We start from the raw sequence: 19,327 nt of genomic DNA on the forward strand, positions 1-19,327 counted from the left end.
GAGGCAGGAAACTCGAACTTCAAGGACAATTCTATCCGAGTTTCTTGATCATTTTCTAGTATGATTCCTACTCCACTGCCATCTTTGTTTGATGAGCCATCTACATATAAGCTCCACATGACGGGGTCACCCGGGCTTTCAGTGTATTCAGCAATGACGTCGGCTAGATATTGCGACTTAGTAGTTGTCCGAGTTTCGTATCTGAGGTCGAACTCGAACAGCTCTACCACCCATTGTAGAATTCTTTCTACCAAGTTCGTCTTTTGTAAGATATGTTTCATCGGTTGATTAGTGTGGACTTTGATGGTGTGAGTCTGGAAGTAAGGTCGTAACCTTCTGGATGTAAGGATGAGGGCATATACAAATTTCTCTATCTTTTGATAGTTCAGCTCGGCCTCTTGTAAGGCTTTGCTGATGAAATAGATAGGTTGCTGCCCCTTTTCATCTTCTCGGACCAAGGCTGAAGCTACAGGCCGACTTCCAACGGACAAGTATAACACGAGTTCTTCTCCTTTAATAGGTCAGGTAAGTATGGGTGGTTGTCCCAAGAATGCTTTAAAGTCTTGGAAAGCTCGTTCGCACTCTGGAGTCCACTCAAATTGCTTCCCTTTCCTCAGGATTGAGTAGAGGGGAAGTGATTTTAGAGCTGATCTAGCTAAGAATCTGGACAGAGCTGCTAACATTTCATTTAACTGTTGGACTTCTTTCATACAAGTCGGACTCTTCATGTTGAGTATGGCCTGACATTTGTCCGGGTTTGCTTCTATGTCTCTTTGGGTCAGCATGAACCCTAAGAACTTTTTGCGAAGGTGTATTTTGAGGGATTTAACCTCATTTCGTGCTTCCTTATAGTAGAAAATACCTCAGAGAGGTCGGACAGGGGGACAATAATGTCTCTTCCTCTTGAGTCTTAATAAGCATGTCATCCACATAAACTTTCATTAGTTTTCCTATGTGGTGGAGAACACCTTGTTCATCAATAGTTGATATGTAGCTCCTGTGTTTTTTAACTCCAAAGGTATTACTATGTAACAGTAGTTTGCCTTTGGAGTTATGAACGAGGTCTTTTCTTGGTCTGGCTTGTACATCGAGATTTGGTTGTATCCCGAGTAGGCATCCATGAAGGAGAGATATTTGTAGCCTGAAGCCGCATCGACCAAAGCGTCAATACTGGGGAGTGGATAGGGATCTTTAGGGCAGGCTTTATTGAGGTCGGTGTAATCGACGCACATTCTCCACTTCCGGATTTGTTTTTTCACCAATACAACGTTGGCTAACCAAAGTGCGTACTTCACTCCCTTATAAATCCCGCTTCTAGCAAAGCCTGTACTTGTTCTTCTACGACTTGTGCTCGCTCTGGTCCAAGCTTTCTGTGTTTCTATTATACAGGTTAGGATCCTAGGTATACAGAAAGATTATAGGTCATCAAGTCGGGATCTATACCGGGTATGTCAGAAGCTTTCCAGGAAAAGAGGTCGGAGTTTTTATGCAATAAGTTGATGAGTTGTTTCTTCAGGCTCTCTTTTAAGTTCGCCCCTATGCTTGTTATCTTGTCGGGGTTATCTCCGATTTGGACCTCTTCGATTTTGCCTTCAGGTTGGGGGCGTAACGCTTCGTGAGCTCGGGTCCCCCTTATTTCGATAGTGTTGACTTCTTTTCAGCCCAAATTGTTTTTCAGACTGAGGCTTTCGTTATAACACTTCCTTGCGAGCTTTTGATCTTCTTTGATAGTAGAAATCCCTTATTCTGTAGGGAATTTCATGCAAAGGTGAGGAGTAGAGACGACAGTTGCAAGTCTGTTTAGAGTCGTCCGGCCTATTAGGGCGTTGTAGGTCGAGTTCACATCGACTACGATATAATCAATCCTTAAGGTTCTCAATCTGACACCTTTTTCGAAGGTGGTGTATAACGGGATATAGCTAGAGGTCGGATTAGGGTGTCTCTCAGCGCAAACAGGCTGTCAAAATATGCTTTTAGGTCTTTTTCTTCTAGCCCGAGCTTGTCAAAAAGCGGGCTTAAATAAAATGTCAACTGAGCTTCCTTGATCTATCAAGGTGCGGTGAAGGTTTGCATTTTTCAGGATCATTGTTATCACGACTGGATCGTCGTGTCCGGACAGTAGACCTTGTGCGTCCTCCTTCGTGAAAGAGATAGTGGGCAGGTCGATCAGTCGGCTACTTTCCCCGACCTGGTACACTTCTTTGAGGTGTCTTCTCCGCGAAGACTTCGACATTTCTCCTCCTGCGAAACCTCCGTTAATCATATGGATGTGTCACTTCGGGGTTTGTGGAGGTCGTTCCGGTCGTCCTCCTTCCTCATCCATTCTTCTCTTACTCGGGTCGTCCGACCTGTCTGCCAGATTTTTATCAAGTCGGCCTTCTCTAGCCAACTTTTCTATGACGTTCTTTAGGTCATAACATTCATTGGTGGAGTGTCTATAGAGCTTGTGATACTCGCAATACTCCATCTGACTTCCGGCTTTCTTGTGCTTAATCGGACGAGAGGGTGGAAGCTTTTCTGTGTGAAATATTTCTCTATAGACATCTACTAAGGGGACCTTGAGGGGAGTATAATTGTGGTACTTCTGAGGTTTCCCTATGTTTGGCTCACCTTTTTTCTTGGGCTCCCTTTCTTTGTCCCGGGGTGAATAGGGTAGGTTTGACCTTGAAGGAGGCTCTCTGAGCCGGGAGTTTTCTTCCATGTTGATATATTTCTCGGCTCTTTTCTGAATTTTGTTCAGAGAGGTCGAGTACCTTTTGGATATTGACTGGGAGAATGGTCTTTCCCTGAGGCCATTAACTAAGCCCATAATTATGGCTTCTGTTAGCAAACTCTGAATTTCCAAACAAGCTTGGTTAATCATTTTCATGTAATCTCGAAGGATTTTCCTGACCTCTTGTTTTATCCCTAACAAGCTCGGAGCATGCTTCATTTTATCCTTTTGGATAGAGAACCTAGTCAGGAATTTCCTAGCTAGACCGTCGAAGCTGGTGATCAACCTTGGGGGTAGGCCGTCAAACCACTTCATGGCAGCTTTAGTCAGAGTGGTAGGGAAGGCTTTCCAACGCGTGGTGTCAGAGGCACCTACGAAATACATTCGACCTTTGAAATTACTTAAGTGGTGTCTTGGGTCAGACGTCCCGTTGTAGAGATCCATGTCAGGCGATTTAAAATTTTTGGGAACTTTGGCCTTCATGATCTCTTCTGTGAATGGATCATCTCCTTCGAGAGGGCTTTCTTCCTGTCCGACCTTGAGGTCTGACTTCGAAGGTTAGCCTCTAGCTTTTGGAGTTTTTCTTCTAACTCCTTGCGTCGCCTTACTTTTCTCCGTAGCTCTCGTTCGGCCTCTCGTTGTCGCTCAGCCTCGTGCTTGGGTTGTCTCAAGCGATCTTGCTGTCTATGAACCATGTCTAGTATTTCTATTGCATGGGGCTTGTCCTCATCCTCAGGATGGTGCACTTCAGAATGGATCCTTCTTGGATGAGGGTTCACAGATGGCCCCACCCCGTGGGGTCCTTTAGGAAATCAGGGTGGAGGAGGTAGCACAATAGCCTATTCCTCCGGCTAAACTTCTTGCTCAGATTCAAAGGCGGTATGGTTGTCCTACCATTGGTGCTCCGCCATAGTTGTAGGATGAATTACAGGTCCCGACAACGGCGTCAATGTTCCGGAGGTTACCTGAAACATTGATTTGGGCCTGAACGTGAGGTCCAGATCCCTTTGTGTAGCAGTGTCCGACTTGTCGTGCTGAGGTGCCGCCTGTCCGAGTTCCTCATGAGGAGGTTGGGGGTGGTACCTGCAAGAAACTCCGATGTTTAAGTTAGCAAGGGATTTAAGCAGGTTTTTAGTAGATTAGAACGTGAGTTATACCTGGGGGTGCCAGTGTATTTATAGTAGAATTGCTAACCACCTTTGTTGAAGTGATCTTATCTTTTCTGATAGATAAGCGCTCCCTTTTTCTTAGGAGTTTGTTAAGATCCACCTTCTAGATGAGGCCGAGATTCTAGAAAGCAGTTTGTCTGCTTCGAATAAGTAGGGCTTTTGCCCTTTGGAGTCGGTTGTCCGACGTCTTCAAAGAGGTCGGACTTATCATGAGGTCCACCTTTTTGGTGGCCCTTTAAGTGTCGTTAGGCCTGGCTTTTGTACATTGGGCTAAGATATGAACAATTTGTATCTTCTTTTTTTCTCCTAATATAAATTATTTTTGACAAAAAATAGGAGAAAAATCTATTAGACCAAAACAATATTCTATCAAACAATTATTATAAGAAAATTTATAATTAGAGAAGAAAATAATAAAAATATTAATAATAAAAAAAATAAATGAAGCTCATATTAAAGAATGTTAGAAAAAAAATAATAAAGTTCATATTAATAATAATAATGTTGAGGAATGATGTTGCTGCTTTAGGCTTCTAGCCTCTGTTTTTGGCCATCGTTTTTTTTTCTTTCTTTGCTTTTTTATTTAAATTATCAAGTCATAAAAAAATAAATAACAATTCAAGAAAACGAAAACAGCAAGATCAATAGTAACTATACAGATCAAAATACATAGGAGAAAAGTAAACTATTATATAATAAAATTAAGGGATAAGTATGATTTTGGTCCCTAAAGTTTAGCGCCATAATCGATTTCGTCCCCCTTCTAGTTTTGGACTTAAAATCGTCCTTAACGTTTTTTTTCGTATTAAAATCGTCTTTTTAATTTTTTTGGACAAAAATACTCTCACCACTACCAACATAATTACCTCTTCCACAACCACCACCACCAACACCAACACCACCCCCCACCCACTGCCACTCCATCACCATCTGCATCACACCAACCAAAACTCAGAAAATCAACATCATCATCGTTATCCTCCACCAACTGCCACTCCACCACCATTATCAACATCATCATCACCATCATCATCATCATCAACACCCACTGTCACTCCACCACCACCAACACCACCACTAACGCCGTCGCCGTCCCCCTCCCCCCTTTCCCCTTTCCCCACCCCCACCCTGCGTCCCCTCCCCCTCCTCGTCTCCCCCTTCCTCCCACCCCGCGTCCCCTCCCTCTCCCCGTCTCCCCCTTCCCCCCACCCCGCGTCCCCACCCGTCCCCTCCCCCTCCCCGTCTTCCCTTCCCCCCACCCCCACCCCCCACCTCCACCTTCACACAGAAAAGCAGAAACAGAAAATCAACAAATCAGAAACAGAAAGCAACAAATCAACAAGCAGAAACAGAAAGCAACAAATCAACAAATCAGCAACAATAATATTCCACAACAAATTTCACAAAAAATTCAATTCACAGAATTCACAGAAGAAGAAGAAGAAGAAGCGGCGAGCGGCGGCGGGAAGAAGAAGAAGAAGAAGAAGAAGCGGCGGTGCGGCGGCATGGCATCCCCATTCTCTCCCCCTCCACCCTCCCCCCTTTCTCGCCCCCCCCCCCCCCCCTTCTTTCTTTCTCTCCCCACCCACCCCGCTTCTCTGTATCCCCCTTTCTTTCTTTTTATTTTTTTATTTATATTTATTTTATTTTAAAATTTTATTATTTTTTATTAAAATAAGGGTAGTTTATGAATTAAATTAAAAATTTTATTTAAAAAGACGATTTTAATATGAAAAAAAATGTTAAGGACGATTTTAAATCCAAAATTAGAAAAGGGATGATTTTGATTCTGGCACAAAACTTTTGGGACCAAAATCGTACTTATCTATGAGTATATTTCATTATTAAATAAACAAAGTTAACGCAAAACAAAATTACAAGTAAAGAGGAAAAAAAAGAGAGTCAAAATATCCAAAGTAATAAAAAGATTATTTTTACAATTTTATTCAATCATATATATATTTATAACAATGAACTTCTAACTAAATTAAATTGTATTTATTATTATTAGAAAAGGTAAGAGAGAGCAGTACAGAAAAGGTTTGTGTGTATTCAAGTTGTGTAGAATGATACAATATAGAAGGGTATTTATAGGGGGCTAAGAGAATCAAAATAATAAAGACGTAATATCCTATAATAAATATTCAGATATGTTAAATAATGCTAATTGATCTAATTGATCTAATAGAACAGGTACATACGGAACTGCCTGAAGAAAGTACAAATAGAACTGTCGAAAGAAAGCGCAGACGGAACTGCCGGAAGGAAGCGCAGACGGAACTGCCGGAATGAGGCGCAGAAGAAATTGTCGGAAGGGAACGCAGACGAAATTGTCGGAAGGAAACGCAGACGAAACTACTGGAAGGGAAAGTAGACAAAACTGCCGCAAGAGCAACCAACTGCTGAAAAGATGGCGAACTACCGGAAAACTGCTGAAAAGTGACAAAGTGCAAAGAGATGACAAACTATCGAAAGATGACGAAAAACATATAGTTTCTGCATGAGAATAAGTAAGTAGTGGATGAGCTAAATCGGTGAGGTAAGAATCAAAGCATTAAAAAAAAAAGGAAAAAAAATGGTACAGAAAAAAGGTACGATGATTTCACTAGAAGAAAATCAACTTATCCTCCTCAAAGAGGATACCATGGCTCTGATACCATGTTAGAAAGAGAAGAGAGAGCAATAGGAAAAAGGTTTGTGAGTATTCAAGTTGTATAGAATGAAACAATATAGAAGGGTATTTATAGGTGATAAGAGAATCGAAATAATAAAGACGTAATATCCTATAATAAATATTCAGATATGTTGAATAATGCTAATTGATCTAATTGATACTAATTATACTCTAACAGTTATATTCAATTAATTGAAATACATAATATTAAATTGTGTGATATTTAAATATCTAATTAAATCAATTAGTTAATATAATTAATCCATCGTAATAAATTGTATTTAATGAGTTAAAAAAAATAAATCAAAAAACACTTTCAGAAGCATATCATGTCAGTTTTATCATTAAGTGCAAAAATCCAATTTTTATGCAATAGAATAGATTTTAATACATTGTTTGATGAAAGTTATGTAATACTTTTTTGAAAAAACAGCTATAATTTTTTTTTTCTTTATTTCATGTTACTAAGAAATATATGAAATTATTTTTTTAATTATATGGTGATGATAAGATTTAAATTAAAATGTGATGCATTTACTCTGTATCTTTAAATTTATTTTATCTCCTTTAAGATAAATTTTGATACATGTTTCTTAAAAAATAAGATAGTGTACTTTTTATATTTAAATTTCTAGAATTTTTTTTCAAAAAATTAACTTTTAATTTGTTTCAATTATGTCTTAATATTTTAAATAGTTTCGACTATACTTTCAGGAGCAATTTTAAAATAGTAGACCGATTTTATAAATTTTAACTAAGATAAACAATTTTACAATTTAAATCTTATTATAATTTTATATTTTATATATTTAATTTACTTTTCAGATTTTATTTAAAATTATTTATTTTCTCTACTTTTCACGTGAAGATTGTCATAAATGTAAATATCCAAGAGTTTTTTAAATCATATTAAAACGTTAGCAATAAAATATAAATTAAATATTAGGGATAAATTAAAACCAAATATAAATATTGAAGACAAAGAACAATGAAGTATTTTGTAGAAAAAAAACCCTTAAAATATGTTTTTTTCATTGGAATTTACTTTAATATAATAACATTTTTATTAAAAATAAATACAAAATTATGATAAACATCACATATTTTTCACATGTTATATAAAAATATCTCATATACCTTAAAATATCTTTATATAATTTACTAATAAGAGTGTATAATACCTAATTACTTACTATAATCTTGTAGATATTAAGGTTAGGAGTGGAACCAATCTTGTGCATCTCATTCACCAGTTCCATACACTCCTCCAGTTCTTCCTCTTTTCATGGGCCAACATGAGATGATGATAAGTCAGCTGATTTGGCACAAGGCCTTGTTGTATCATCTGATCCAAAAGCTCATAACCTCTTTCAACCTTTCCTCACTTGCAAAACCCACTAATCAATGTTGTATAGGTTATGGCATCCACATCACAGCCATTTCTCCGTATCTCAACAAATAACCGCATTCCCTCCTCCAATTTTTCATGTTTGCATAGTGACTGGATCAAAATTGTGTACAAGGTTGCATTCGGTCCACAACCTATCCTTCTCATCTCCTTCAAAAGATCATAAGTATCCCCCATTTTTGCAGCTAGAGCATAACCACTAAGCAAATTGTTATAAACATCGATATCCGGTTCAATTCCTGCATCCTTCATCTGCACCAACACATGTTTTGCTTCCATAAGTTTCCCTTCTCTTGCCTCATTTCATCAATTAGTGCCCAAACAGCTCTAAATTGCCGCATTTTACCCAAAACCTTAATCATAGCTTTGTAAAATTCTTGACTGTGTTGATAATCGGATTGCTTAGAAACCCATGCATAGAATCTATACGCCAAATTCCCGGCAGCGCCGCATCGATTCAAGATTCACTCAGTTAATCCAGGCCTCACAACAATTTCAGATTCTTTCAAAGCAAGATCCAATTTGGGAACCCTAGAATGGTATTTTCTCAATATTCTATAAACTTTTTCCACATCAGAGGCAAACTCATTGTAGCTTTGGTCATTTACATCCTTTTCTGGACTACATTGAAGGCGAATAAGGCCAAAATGGTTTTTTGACGCGGCACTGCTGATGCAGCTGCTATTATTGTCAAATTCTGAGGACTTATGATTGAGTGGTGGTGAACACACCTCAAAACTAGTAGAAAATAGCTGGGATAGTGTATTTTCATGTCCAATGACTGTTAATGAATTTGTCAAAAGAAGTTGGAAAAAATTAACTTTTTTGAAGAAAAGCAATGTTTTTTCTAAAAAATCTCTGTATTTTCTTGAATGCCGGAGACAGTGAGGCTCACTCAACCCTGGTTTGGTACTCCGCCGAGGCCAGATGATTCGATTTGAGAGGAACGAGGGTGAGATTAGGAACAACGACAAAGTAGCATTGGAGAGGGGCGTCAAGAATTTGGCAGTGGAAAAAAGCAAAGCACCCAACTCTTGTTAATCACAAACTGGAATCTGAAATTGAGGCATACCTTGAGGAAAGGCAATGGAGTTGCCAAGAAAGGAGTGAATGAAGAGCAAGACCTAATTTTGTGGGGGTCGCCGTCAGTGTGTTCAGCTAGAACCAGAGCTCATCCGCAAGGTTCTCAGCATCCCATGTCCCGCCGCTGCAAATACTAATCTGTTAACGGGTGCTTATTGGGTTACTACCGTATAAAAAAACGGGCATAAGAAAAATCTTGGATAGATCTATTGGCTAGTTTTTTGGATATGGAAAAAACTTTGGTGTAACGCTCAGTAGTTAGTGGATTTTACTGTGTTTTTTAAAATTCTCGGGGCGGGACAATATGCCCCTATGTAATGGTCAGAATTTTGAAAAACACCATAAAATTTAATAACTAAATGTTACACCAAAATTTTATTAGTATCTAAATAAATAAACAATATGAGTAATATTTCGCCCCTGGCTATTTGCAGTGGTGTCCCCAAAATATAGTTGTCATAACTTATTCGGTGATTAAAACAGTCAGATTATTGGGTTACTAATTCAACTGATTGATCTGGTCTTATTTAAAAAAATATATAAACTAGTCAAAAATTGAAATGCATGTCTTCACTAGTATTTGAACAACAATCAAATCTCAATTTCTAAAAATAACTGATACAAAAATAGACATAAAATTAGTCAACACTACTACAATAGTGTCTTAATTTGACACAATAAAAATAACAATCCATAAACTATATTCAAGGAGTAATTTCAAAGTCTAGGTATATCTTCATTTGATGTTCTTGAGATGATGGTGTTTCTGATGAAGCCATCTTAAAATCCCATAAAAGAAAAAAAATTCAATCAACTAAGTAACTAATAGCAAAAGAAACCAGCATCATTACAACAACAACAATCAACAAAATTTATAATCAGTGAAACCAATTCATAAACCAATTCAACAATTAACAAAACCAGTGAAACCAATTCATAAACTAATTCAACAATTAACAAAACCACTACATATTCAATAATTAAACCATATTCATAATCAGCAAAATCCCTGCACATTCATATTCATAAACCAATTCAAAAATCAATTCAACATTTCAATTCAACCACTGCCATATTTATTTTTAATCAGCTCATCAACCAATCCACAATAAAATTCACAGCAATAACATTAATGAATCAACCTGAAAAAAATTAAATGCTCACCTGTTGTTGCAGAGGCAGAAGGTGGATGATGAGAAGCCGTTCAGACAGCAACAACCACGGAATAGAGTAGAGGGAGGGACGGAGGCGCAACGCGCGAGACGCGAGCACTCACCAGGAAGCACAGCTGCAGGAAGAGAGGCAAGACGCGAGCAGTGGAGCACACCAGCCGTTCAGTGCTGTGACGCGGACGTCGACGACACGCTACACAGCTGTAGGAAGCCCAACTCGAGCACTCACCGGCGGAGGCGCGGCGAAACGCGAAAGGCCGAGCACACAGCACAGATGGAGGAGAGGGGTGAGACGCGACTCACGAGCACACGATTCAAAAAATCCGGCGACGGCGGCGAGCGTCCGGTAGCGGTATGAACTCCTTTGATTGATTTCCTCATTTTCTTCCATAGGATCTTGTATTATATCTCTTGGGAAGGAATTTGCTTGTTCCTCTTCTTGGGTCTTGATAATCAACTGCACATATTTCTCTACATTTTTGACACTCGTCCTTATATCATATATGAATTCTTTCATGCGAAGCTTAAGAGCTGATGGTTCTTGATATGAAGAAGGAGATGATGGCTCTTGATAAGAGTAAAAAGAGGATAGTTCTTGGTATGAATAAGGAGATGGTGGCTCTTGATATAGGTAGAAAGATGATGGTTCTTGATTTGGATAGAGAGGTGGTGGTTCTTGGTATGAATATGGAGATGGTGGTTCTTGATAGTTGGAACATGGAGCACTGAAGTTTCTTTGGTTGACTTTGCCAACTAAAATTCGAGTAGTTCCTCCATCCACAATAATAAGAATCACTCAGTAGATGTGAGTAGTAACACATGTAATCTCTTTCCATTATTTTTTCTTAGCACAAAACACTAAACAGAATTAAACGCACCATGTGGTAAACAGGCAAGTAAAGAAGAACGAACATAAAGAAAAATAAAAATAAAAATAAAATAAAATATAAAAAAACGAAATAAAAGAAAAATAGAATAAAGAAAATAAACTGAGTAAAAAAATAATAAAATAAAATAACTAATAAGCAAAACGGAGTATAAAATTCAAAGTCAATAACTAAAATAACTAGGAAGAGTAAAATAACTAAGGGGACCCCAAACTTAATTTTAGAAATGAAGAGAAAAAAATTTAAATAAAATCAATTAAAATATTTTTTTTAGAGATAAAAATAAAATAAAACCAATAAAATATAGAAAGATAAAAAAATAATCATGGACAGAAACAAAACAAAAATAAAAGAAAATAAAAACAAAAAGGAAAATAAAAAAGGAAAGGAAAGGACGTAAGTTATGAAAAGAATCAAAAGTAAAAAGAAGTAAAATCAAACAGGGACAGGGGATGGAAAACGAAAAGCAAGAAAAAAAATAAAGGAAAAAAATGAAAATAGAAATTAATAATACTAAAATAAAACTAATTAAAAGAAAAATTATCTAATCTAAGCAATCAAACAACGAGTAGTTGTCAATTATAATCAATCTCCGACAACGGCGCCAAAAATTTAGTGCGGAATTTAAAGTTCACAAACTAACTGGCAAGTGCACCGGGTCGTACCAAGTAGTATCTCGGGTGAATGAGGATCAATCTCACGAGAATTGATAGATCAAGCAACAATGGTCAAATGATTTGCTTAGTCACACAAATAGAAAGTAGTATTTGGGTCTCAATTGCATTAACACTAAATTAGAGAACCAGAAAAGTAAGCAGTAAACAAGTAGTGAATAATATATGGAGAAACAGTTAAGGCTTCAGAGTTATCTATTTTTCGGATTGATTTTTTTTTACTAACTATTTTAATCATGTAAGATTTAATTCATGACAAACTATATGTGACTAAATCCTAATTCCTTAGACCTTTTTAGTCTTCTCTAACTCTCATTAACTGCCAATTCCTTGGTCACTTAATTCCAATTAGAGGGTGAAATTCAATTCTAGTTATATGCCACAGAAATCCTAATTACCCAAATATAAGAGGATTATATGTCACGTATCTCATTAAGTCTAGATAATTAGAAATTTAAGAGAATATATTTTCAAATTGTTGTTCAAGTAAAGAGTTTTTCCAAGTTATACAAGAGCTCAATTAGAACAAGGGTCATACTTCCGTTCCACCCAAATTCATAAGATAAAGAACGAAAACAATTCTTGAATTATAAATCAGTACATGAATTAAAATAGAAAAATAATAGTATCAATCCATACAATAGACAGAGCTCCTAACCTTAACAGTGGAGGTTTAGTTGCTCATGGTTCAGAGAGAAAACTAGGATTCTAAAAAACTGTAAAGTGCAGAATGAGGTCTGAGAAGAGATTCTAGCCCGAAGGACTGATTCTTTTCCCTTTTATATCTAATCCTAAGTAATGTGAAATATATTTCCTAAAACTAAAATAATATCTTTTTCTAATTATAAATAAAATAAAAGTTTAACCAAAATAAATTAATTGATTCTCGTAGCCTTTGGAACGCATTGGGGACCACTCCTTCATTAAGGTCCACACTGAACTTGAGAATTCTCAAGTTCAGCATGGAGGAGCCAATGGCTAAACTCGTGCTTTTTCTTGAGTCCACGCTGAACTTGGATTAACCTAAGTTCAGCGTGGAGTGATGTGCGCAAACTTTCTTTGGAGCTTTTGATCTGGCGCTGAACTTGGAGTTTCTCAAGTTCAGCGTGGGGTTGTACATATGAAATGAAAGAAAAGGGTATAGTATTATATATTGTTGGAAAGCTCTGGAAGTTAGCTTTCCAATGCCATTGGAATTACGTCAATTGGATCTCTGTAGCTCATGTTATTCCTATTTGAATGCAAGGAGGTCGGGGTTGATAGCATCATTCACTTTCTTCCTTTTCTGCTACAAAACTCCGTCAAATCCATCTGAATGCTACCTGAAATAAAAAAAAATTACAAACAACTCAAAGTAGCATTCATAGTGGCTAAATGTAATTAAATCTTGATTAAACTCAACAATGTGAATGCAAATTCACTAGGAAAAGATAGAAAGGATGCTCACGCATCACAACACCAAACTTGAATTGTTGCTTGTCCTCAAGCAACCAAACTAATATAGGCTCAGGATGTGAATTTGCATGAGAGACCAGTATTTAATTAAGCTTCTGTCTCTTCTCAAAGTGGGATTTATACACTGTAATCCTGAATAGTTTTGGCATCTCACTATCATTTGAATCAGAGGAATGTCACTATCATTTGGAATTGAAATTTGGATAATATTATGAATTCTCTAATCTGTTTACTTCGGATTAATCCTTGAATACAACAAATTCCCTTTTATTCTCTTTTCGTTGGTGCTTTGCACCTTGAGCCTAGCCGTGACTTTAAATGTTTGTCTCAAGCTTCATTTGATACAAAAACACCACAAGCACTTAACTGGGAAACTCTCTTTAAGTTCTGATTTTTCTTTCAGTTACTCCCAGACAGTGGTGCCCAAAGCCTTTGACATACTCTGTTAAATGCACTTGATCTCGACTCTTAGTGCTCTGTCTCAAGGATTACTTGACACAATTACACCACAAGCATATGGCTAGGAAAACAACTCTTTGAGCTTTTAATCATATTTGACCTTCCTAGCCATTGATGCCTAGAGCCTTGGACCTTGCTTTTCTTTTTGCTGTTTCTTTTGCTTTAAGGATTAAGTTTTTGTTTAATTCAGAGAATTCATAATAGTTCTCTAAATTTATGTTCCTCATACATCAACATCCTTTGATTCAAATTCAAATATGCACTGTTCATATCATGCATTCAAAATCACAGATAACACCACCACATTTATGTAAATAAGACTACTCTTAAATATAAACTCAATTTCTCATACAATACATCACTTCTTTTTCTTTTCTTTTCAGATTCAAGCTCAGTGAGTGGTATATGAGACAATTATTTTTTTTTTACTAAAAACAAATAACAGAATGAAACTAAATCTAAGAACAGAAAGTACTAAAAATTATGCAGGCAATCAAAGCAACAGAAAACAGAAGGCAACAAAATAAGAACAGAAGGAAAATAGAATGAAAGCAACTCAACTACCTCAGTTACGCTAGTGGCCATCTCATTCCTCCGAATGTGCTTCTCCAACACCAAACTTAAAAGTTTGCTTGTCCCCAAGCAAAGAAAAGTCCAGGGTGTCAAAAATTCTTTTTAATTGCTCCTGTTCCTGTTCTAATCACTCTACATAACCAAAACACATGTAAAACAAGAAAAAATCTAAAAAAAAATGAGATAAAATAATTTAAAATCAGAACTAAAATAACTGTAATGCTAAAGTCAAAATAACTATAAAATTAAGACTAAAGTAACTGCAAAACCAAGGATATTAGTAGTTGGGTTGCCTCCCACAAGTGCTTCTTTAATGTCACTAGCTTGACACTTGATTGTTGAATTTTCTTCCTCTTCTTCTAGTTAGTTAAAAGAAATGGCTCCAAGAGAAGAGAGGTAAAAATTAGTGTCCTTGGACATGAATTTCTCCTAACAAGATTTCTTTTATTGTTATTAGCTTGATTCACCTTACTTGTTGGGGTAGAGGTTGGATTGCTTTTTGTTGACCTTCTTTTTTTCATGGATATTGTCTTTTGTTTCTTGGTCACAATCCCCTTTTTTGTGCTTTCCTTGATTGCATTCACTTTTTTTATTTCAAAATTTAGGTGTTGTGTGATGGTTGGAGTGTACCCTTCATCAAGAACTTCTTGAATTGGTGGTTCAATAAACTCACCCTCTATGCCACTCTCTACTTCATTGGAGTGTAGATTCCTATAATTATTTTCATCCCTTACAACCTCCTTTGTTTGTGCATCTTCCTTCTTTGTTAGTGCATCTTCCTCCTTTGTTTTTGCATCTTCTTCTTCTTCCATGTGTGAGGGTGGAAAGTCCTCTAATTCACTGGAGTATGAACTCCTTTGATTGATTTTCTCACTTTCTTCTATAGGATCTTACATTATATCTCTTGGGAAGAAATTTGCTTGTTCCTCTTCCTGGGACTTGATAATCAACTGCACATATTTCTCTACATTTTTGACACTCGTTCTTATATCATGTATGAATTCTTTCATGCGAAGCTCAAGAGCTGATGGTTCTTGATATGAATAAGGAGATGGTGACTCTTGATATGAATAAGAAGGAGATGATGGCTCTTGATAAGAGTAAAAAGAGGATGGTTCTTAGTATGAATAGGGAGATGGTGGCTCTTGATATGGGTAGAAAGATGATGGTTCTTGATATGAATAGATAGGTGGTGGTTCATGGTATGAATATGGAGATGGTGGTTCTTGATAGTTGGAACATGGAGCACTGAAGTTTCTTTGGTTTTGACTTTGCCAACTAAAATTCAGGTAGTTCCTCCATCCACAATAATAAGAATCACTCCGTGAGTGTGAGTAGTAACCCATGTGATCTCTCTCCATTATTTTTCCTTAGCACAAAATATCAAACAGAATTAAACGTACCATGTGGTAAACAGGCAAGTAAAGAAGAAAAAGCATAAAGAAAAATAAAAATAATAGAAAAAAATGAAAATAAAATAAAATATAAAAGAAAACGAAATAAAAGAAAAATAGAATAAAGAAAATAAATTGAGTAAAAAAATAATAAAATAAAATAACTAATAAGCAAAACGGATAAAATTCAAAGTCAATAACTAAAATAACTAGGAAAAGTAAAACAACTAAGGGACACCAAACTTAATTTCAGAATTTAAGAAAAAATTTTAAATAAAATAAATCAAAATATTTCTTTTAAAGGCAAAATAAAATAAAACCAATAAAATATAGAAAGATAAAAAAAATTAATCATGGACGAAAACAAAACGAAAATAAAAGAAAATAAAAAAGAAAAAAGAAAATAAAAAAGGGAAAGGACGTAAGTTTTGAAAAGAATCAAAAGTAAAAGGAAGTAAAATCAAACAGGGGATGGAAACGAAAGCAAGAAAAAAAATAAAGGAAAAAAATGAAAATAGAAATTGATAATACTAAAATAAAACTAATTAAAAGAAAAATTATCTAATCTAAACAATCAAACAACGAGTAGTTGTCAATCATAATCAATCTCGGACAACGGTGCCAAAAATTTGGTGCGGAATTTAAAATCCACAAACTAACCGATAAGTGCACCGAGTCGTACCAAGTAGTACCTCATGTGAATGAGGGTCGATCCCACGAGTATTGATGGATCAAGCAACAATGGTCAAATAATTTGCTTAGTCAGACAAACAGAATGTAGTATTTGGGTCTCAATTGCAGTAATAGTAAATTAGAGAACCAGAAAAGTAAGTAGTAAACAAGTAGTGAATAATAAATGGAGAAACAGTTAAGGTTTCAGAGTTATCTATTTTCCGGATTGACTTTTCTTTTAATCATGCAAGATTTAATTCATGGCAAACTATATGTGACTAAACCCTAATTCTTTAGACCTTTTTAGTCTCCTCTAACTCTCATTAACCGCCAATTCCTTGGTCACTTAATTCCAATTAGAGGGTGAAGTTCAATTCTAGTTATATGCCACAGAAATCCTAATTACCCAAATATAAGAGAATTATATGTCATGTATCCCGTTAAGTCCAGATAATTAGAAATTTAAGAGAATATATTTTCAAGCTGTTGTTCAAGTAAAGAGATTTTTCAAGTTATACAAGAACTCAATTAGAACAAGGGTCATACTTCCGTTCCACCCAAATTCATAAGATAAAGAACAAAATAATTCTTAAATTATAAATCAATACATGAATTAAAATAGAAAAATAATAGTATCAATCCATACAATAGACAGAGCTCCTAACTTTAACAGTGGAGGTTTAGTTACTCATGGTTCAGAGAAAAAACTAGGATTCTGAAAAACTGTAAAGTGCGGAATGAGGTCTGAGAAGAGATTCTAGCCCGAAGGGCTGATTCTTTTCCCTTTTATATCTAATCCTAATTAATGTAAAATATATTTCCTAAAAATAAAATAATATCTTTTTCTAACTATAAATAAAATAAAGGTTTAACCAAAATAAATTAATTGAAAAAATATTTTTATATCTAATCCTAATTAATGTAAAATGACGCCTATATATACATTTCGTTGACAGAGAGGTTTCGGGTCCCAATTCGAACCTTTCGACAACTTTCTCCTCTCTTTTACCTCTTTCTGACCATATTATCGAGTAATACGAAGATGGCGCGCGCAGATGCACGTGATCGTGACATCAACCGGCTGAATGCGACATGGCACTACGCTGGGACAGACGACTTTGCGGTTAGTTCTATTATCTTGAGTTTTATGTAATCCCATATATGTATAGCCATGGTTAGGGATCTTACCAAGAACTTGAATACAATTTGTATGATTACGAATAGGTCACAGGTATAAATTAATAATTCTAGGAATGTAGTTATTATTTTATGTAATCCCATATATGTATAGCCATGGTTAGGGTACTTGCCAAGAATTAGAATACAATTTGTATCATTAGGAATAAGTCACTGATAGAAAATAGTAATTCTAGGGTTGTGTTTATCATTTTTTGGTAATTAAGTTATTATATAATTATAAATTTAGAGTTTAAATGCACTCCAACAGATTTATTGTCATATGTCCAAACCGCCGACCGCTGTCGCAGTGTTGCAGCTATATCTCTTTGTTGAAACGAGCAGTCCAATCCGCCATCTCTCGCGACAAACCTCACAAGGCATCCATGTACCACTCATACCCAGCCTTGCTTGGACTATAAGCGGCGTTTATAAGGTATCGCCTGTCCTCAGCTGACTTAAAATGAGACATAAAGTTTGCTGCCATGTGTTTAATACAATAAGCGTGGAACGCCATTGGAGGTTGCCAACTACTATCATCGGCCCTGAGTGCAGTCTTGATCACCTGTGATCTATCAGAGATAATTAACAGGCCTTCTTGTGGGGTGACATGTCGTCTCAGACTAGTATGGAAGAACGACCATGACTCCGTACTCTCGGACTCCACAATTGTAAAAGCAATAAGAAGGATATTACTGTTGTCGCCTTGTGCCACTGCAATAAGCAACACCCCACCGTATCTGCCATACAAATGCGTGCCATCAACAGAAACAAACGACTTGCAATACTTGAAAACCTCAACACATAATGGAAAAACCCAAAACACTTTGTCGAACATGTTACAGTCGCGGACCAGAAGGTGCCCATCGTAGTAAGGTACGGCCCTGAGCTCACAAATAGTTTCGAGACAACAATTCTGCAGTGCCTACAGCAGTTTCATCACCTTGTTGTATAACTCCTCCCAATCCCCATATATCTACGCAATTGCCTTTTGCTTCTCCATCCAGACGTTTCTGTAGGAGGGTTTGAAGTAATAGCTCTTCCAGACTGCACCTTGCAAGACAAGAATACTGACGGATGGGTTGGGCTGTATCAACGGCAGGATGTGACCTTGCAGATGAGGTCGCTATCCAACTGCCGATGGTCTTGGAACATGGTGGGTGCTAGACAAGTATGCGCTCCACCAACCCTCCGGACCTCCCTAATGAAATAAAACATCCATGGTTGGAAACTACTCAACATATAGCAATCATAAATGAGTAAGTACACCTCAATTAAACTTGTACTCACCAATATCCGAGGTTCTGTCGGAAGGCAATACGGAGACTCCATGGACATCTATTTATAGCTTGACGGCAATGCACATGGTACTTTAATCGGTCGGATTCGACCACTTGGTACTAAGCACTTCTGCGAATACTGTAGTTCTTCACACCTTAGATTACTGCATCTCAGCATTTGAATATGTGGCCGACCCTAAACTCCACCCCCACCGTCTAGGTTGTAATCCTCTTTTCCGGTGTTGGAGATAGGAGATTTCTCATGCATGGCGTCCAGATCCAATATATGATAGTGACTTGGTACATCTGATAGCGCCAGAATCTGGGGGGGGGGGGGAGGGACATAGCGCACCGCTGTCTCGGCCGGCATCTCCGGTACAAACTCCTCCTCCTCAACATATTCAAAAGAATCACTATCGTTGCTATCCGCAACGTACTCTTCGTCGGAGTCTTCCTCACCCACCCCCATGTCTCTCACTGGTATGGCAACATGAATTGGTGGTGGTGCGAGAAGTGGGTCATCCTGCACAAATATCAA

General features: G+C 36.9%; 2 protein-coding genes and 1 pseudogene across 2 annotated transcripts; all 3 read right to left on the reverse strand.

Annotated features, from left to right (window-relative positions):
* Window positions 1–2,272: 2,272 nt before the first annotated feature.
* Window positions 2,273–3,028, reverse strand: LOC107616471 (uncharacterized). The gene has a single exon (XM_016318425.1). The coding sequence runs from the start codon at window positions 3,026–3,028 to the stop codon at window positions 2,273–2,275; it is 756 nt and encodes a 251-aa protein (XP_016173911.1).
* Window positions 3,029–7,673: 4,645 nt separating this feature from the next.
* Window positions 7,674–9,001, reverse strand: LOC148546654 (uncharacterized; annotated as a pseudogene).
* Window positions 9,002–17,882: 8,881 nt separating this feature from the next.
* Window positions 17,883–18,847, reverse strand: LOC148546655 (uncharacterized). The gene is made up of 2 exons (XM_088499284.1): window positions 18,800–18,847; window positions 17,883–18,434 (listed from the first exon to the last, which is right to left on the reverse strand). Exons 1-2 carry the CDS (start codon window positions 18,845–18,847, stop codon window positions 17,883–17,885), a joined length of 600 nt encoding a protein of 199 aa, XP_088355410.1.
* Between the last annotated feature and the right edge of the window lie 480 nt (window positions 18,848–19,327).

The sequence above is a fragment of the Arachis ipaensis genome, chromosome B9 (genome assembly GCF_059453495.1).
Source record: "Arachis ipaensis isolate K30076 ecotype BB chromosome B9, ASM5945349v1, whole genome shotgun sequence".
Taxonomy (NCBI): Eukaryota; Viridiplantae; Streptophyta; class Magnoliopsida; order Fabales; family Fabaceae; genus Arachis; species Arachis ipaensis.

Bases quoted from the DNA above. Each gene is read 5' to 3' on its own strand.
- LOC107616471 (XM_016318425.1), bottom strand. From the start codon at position 3,028: ATGAAGTGGTTTGACGGCCTACCCCCAAGGTTGATCACCAGCTTCGAC.
- LOC148546655 (XM_088499284.1), bottom strand. From the start codon at position 18,847: ATGTCCATGGAGTCTCCGTATTGCCTTCCGACAGAACCTCGGATATTG. The intron at 18,435-18,799 runs GTGAGTACAAGT...AAACTGCTGTAG, and splicing joins CGACAGAACCTCGGATATTG to GCACTGCAGAATTGTTGTCT.